Source organism: Triticum aestivum, chromosome 2B, assembly GCF_018294505.1.
Source record: "Triticum aestivum cultivar Chinese Spring chromosome 2B, IWGSC CS RefSeq v2.1, whole genome shotgun sequence".
NCBI lineage: Eukaryota > Viridiplantae > Streptophyta > Magnoliopsida > Poales > Poaceae > Triticum > Triticum aestivum.
Genome location: NC_057798.1, coordinates 795,309,171 through 795,312,043, shown reverse-complemented (window position 1 = coordinate 795,312,043; position 2,873 = coordinate 795,309,171). Strand labels below are relative to the sequence as shown.

General features: G+C 64.4%; 1 protein-coding gene across 1 annotated transcript; it reads left to right on the top strand.

Annotated features, from left to right (window-relative positions):
• The first annotated feature begins 597 nt into the window (after positions 1–597).
• LOC123047492 (probable aspartyl protease At4g16563) lies at positions 598–2,478 on the top strand. The gene has a single exon (XM_044471060.1). The coding sequence runs from the start codon at positions 693–695 to the stop codon at positions 2,184–2,186; it is 1,494 nt and encodes a 497-aa protein (XP_044326995.1). The 5' UTR covers positions 598–692; the 3' UTR covers positions 2,187–2,478.
• Positions 2,479–2,873: the final 395 nt, after the last annotated feature.

Here is a 2,873-nt window from a genome sequence, read left to right as displayed (position 1 = left end):
CCGGAAATAGCATCATCATCTCTTTACGGCTGTGTCAGCAGCCAGTGCATCCCATCCCGTTCACACGCATGAGAATGAGATGGCCGTCCTTGGATTGGATGCCTTCCTTGTGAAAAGAAGAAATTTATAGGATGGATCGATCGACCGACTAGCTCGCGCTGTCTGTCAGTCACCGCATCCTCCTGTTCCTTTCCAGCAGCAAAGCAAAGCATACATGATGACTGTGTGTGGATGTGTGACGGTGCATGAGCGTCCACACTGCGGAGCCGACCGTGTCTCAACAGTCACGGACGACCGGAGAATTTCTTTCCTGGACGTCGATCGGTCGGAGCAGCGGTGCACCGCCCGTTTGTCCGGCCACGGTGACCGACAGCCAGCCTGCGCCTGCGCCTACGCCTACGCCTACGCGCGACGACGATGCCCACCGCACCGCATCCTTCCACGCGGCACGCGCCGTGTCGTCTCCATCGCGCGCCCGTGACCCATCAAGTCCAGTCCAATCCAATCCTTCGAGTCATCATGGCCATGGCTCCCCACCGTCTGTCAATCCGATCCTCCCTTCCTCCCTCCAACCCAAGCAAGGCACATATACTCATTTCTCAAGCCCAAGCAAAAGCCAAGCCAACCCAGCCGCACTCTGCTCTGCTTAAAACCCACCCAAACCCCCGTGCATTCGGCACTCACTCATCGCCATGCCGATGCCGATGCCGATGCCCGTGCCGGTGCCGCCGCTCCCGTGCTTGCTCCTCCTCCTGTTTGTCGCCCCTCTCCTCGCAACGCCCACCACGATCCCGCTCTACCGCCACCTCCCGCCGCTCCCGCCCGCCGCCGCGCAGCACCACCCGCTCTCCCGCCTCGCCCAGGCCTCCCTCGCGCGCGCCTCCCGCCTCAGAGCCGGCCACGGTCACCACCAAGGCCAAGCCTCCGCCTCCGCCTCCTCCCCCGTGCGCGCCGCGCTGTACCCGCACTCCTACGGCGGCTACGCCTTCTCCCTCTCCCTCGGCACGCCGCCTCAGCCGCTGCCGGTGCTGCTCGACACGGGCAGCCACCTCACCTGGGTGCCCTGCACCTCCAACTACCAGTGCCAGAACTGCTCCCTCGCCGCCGCCGGCTCCTTCCCCGTCTTCCACCCCAAGAGCTCCTCCTCCTCCCTCGTCGTCTCCTGCAGCAGCCCCTCCTGCCTCTGGATCCACTCCAGGTCCCACCTCTCCGACTGCGCCCGCAGCTCCGCCCCCTGCAGGCCCAGCACCGCCAACTGCTCCGCCACCGCCAAGAACGTCTGCCCGCCCTACCTCGTCGTCTACGGCTCCGGCTCCACCGCGGGGCTCCTCGTCTCCGACACGCTGCGCATGTCGCCACGGGGCGCCGCCAGGCGCAACTTCGCCGTGGGCTGCAGCCTCGCGTCCGTGCACCAGCCGCCGTCGGGGCTCGCGGGGTTCGGCCGCGGCGCGCCGTCCGTGCCGGCGCAGCTCGGGGTCACCAAGTTCTCCTACTGCCTCCTCTCCCGCCGCTTCGACGACGACGCCGCCGTCAGCGGCGAGCTCGTGCTCGGCGCCTCCTCCGCCGCCGGCAAGATGCAGTACGCGCCGCTGCTCAAGAACGCGGGCGCCAGGCCGCCCTACTCGGTGTACTACTACCTGTCGCTGACCGGCATCGCGGTGGGCGGGAAGAGCGTGGCGCTCCCGGCGCGGGCCTTCGCGCCCGTGTCCGGCGGCGGCGGGGGCGGCGCCATCATCGACTCCGGCACGACCTTCTCCTACCTGGACCCGACGGTGTTCAAGCCGGTGGCGGCGGCGATGGTGGGCGCGGTGGGGGGCAGGTACAACCGGTCCAAGGCCGTGGAGGAGGCGCTGGGGCTGCGCCCCTGCTTCGCGCTCCCGCAGGGCGCCAAGACCATGGACCTCCCCGAGCTGTCCCTCCGCTTCACGGGGGGCGCCGAGATGCGGCTCCCGATCGAGAACTACTTCCTGGCGGCGGGCCCGGCGTCCGGCGAGGCCCCCGAGGCGATCTGCCTGGCCGTGGTGTCGGACGTGTCGAGCGCGAGCGGCGGCGCCGGGGTGTCGGGCGGGGGCGGGCCGGCCATCATCCTGGGCAGCTTCCAGCAGCAGAACTACCAGGTGGAGTACGACCTGGAGAAGAACCGGCTCGGGTTCCGGCCGCAGCCCTGCTCGTCGTCGTCGTCGTAGGCTCCTTCCTCCTCGCAGCGGCGAGCTGGACTGGGACCGGAGCGCGGGAGCTGTGTAGTTACCGGCTCCTGCTTAATTACTTAATTAATCCACGAGAGTAGAGGCAGGCATGCTCGCTTACGTACTGTACTATACTGAATCCAATCCGGTGGAAAAGTTAGTGACAGATTAAGCTGCCCGGTCGTGCAGGCAGCTTTCGGAATTCGGATGCAGACCCCCGCGCTTTCGATATTAGATTTGAGGATTTCAATTAGCAATAAATAAAAGCGAACGGCACTGCGTGTCTTCTTTTGCTCTTTTGCTTTCGGTAGATGGATCGATTTGCATGTCATCGTTGATGCTTTCGTGAACAGAGTTAATCAAGCTTGTACTGTGGGTGGTTAGTAGATGCGTCATGGGCGGAATGTCCGTGGAGTTAATTAAGCTTTGTCGTACGTGGCGTTTGGTTGCTGGGTGTTTATTAATGCTCTCACCAACTAGAATTAGATGCCCTGTGCCGTGCCGGTGTGAATGAATGGGCATGTGATGCACTGATCCGCCGCAGGCGTACCCTGACCCATGCATGGAGTCATGGCGGCTGCTACCTGCCGTGCCCGTTCAATGTGCACAGCTCCTTATTTACGGCCCGCTCTGACCGCCAGCCGTGCAGCGCAGATGGATCTCTGCACTGTTCGAGCAAAAAAAAGA

Excerpts from the sequence above, each read along its gene's own strand:
- LOC123047492 (XM_044471060.1), top strand. The coding sequence starts at position 693 with ATGCCGATGCCGATGCCGATGCCCGTGCCGGTGCCGCCGCTCCCGTGC.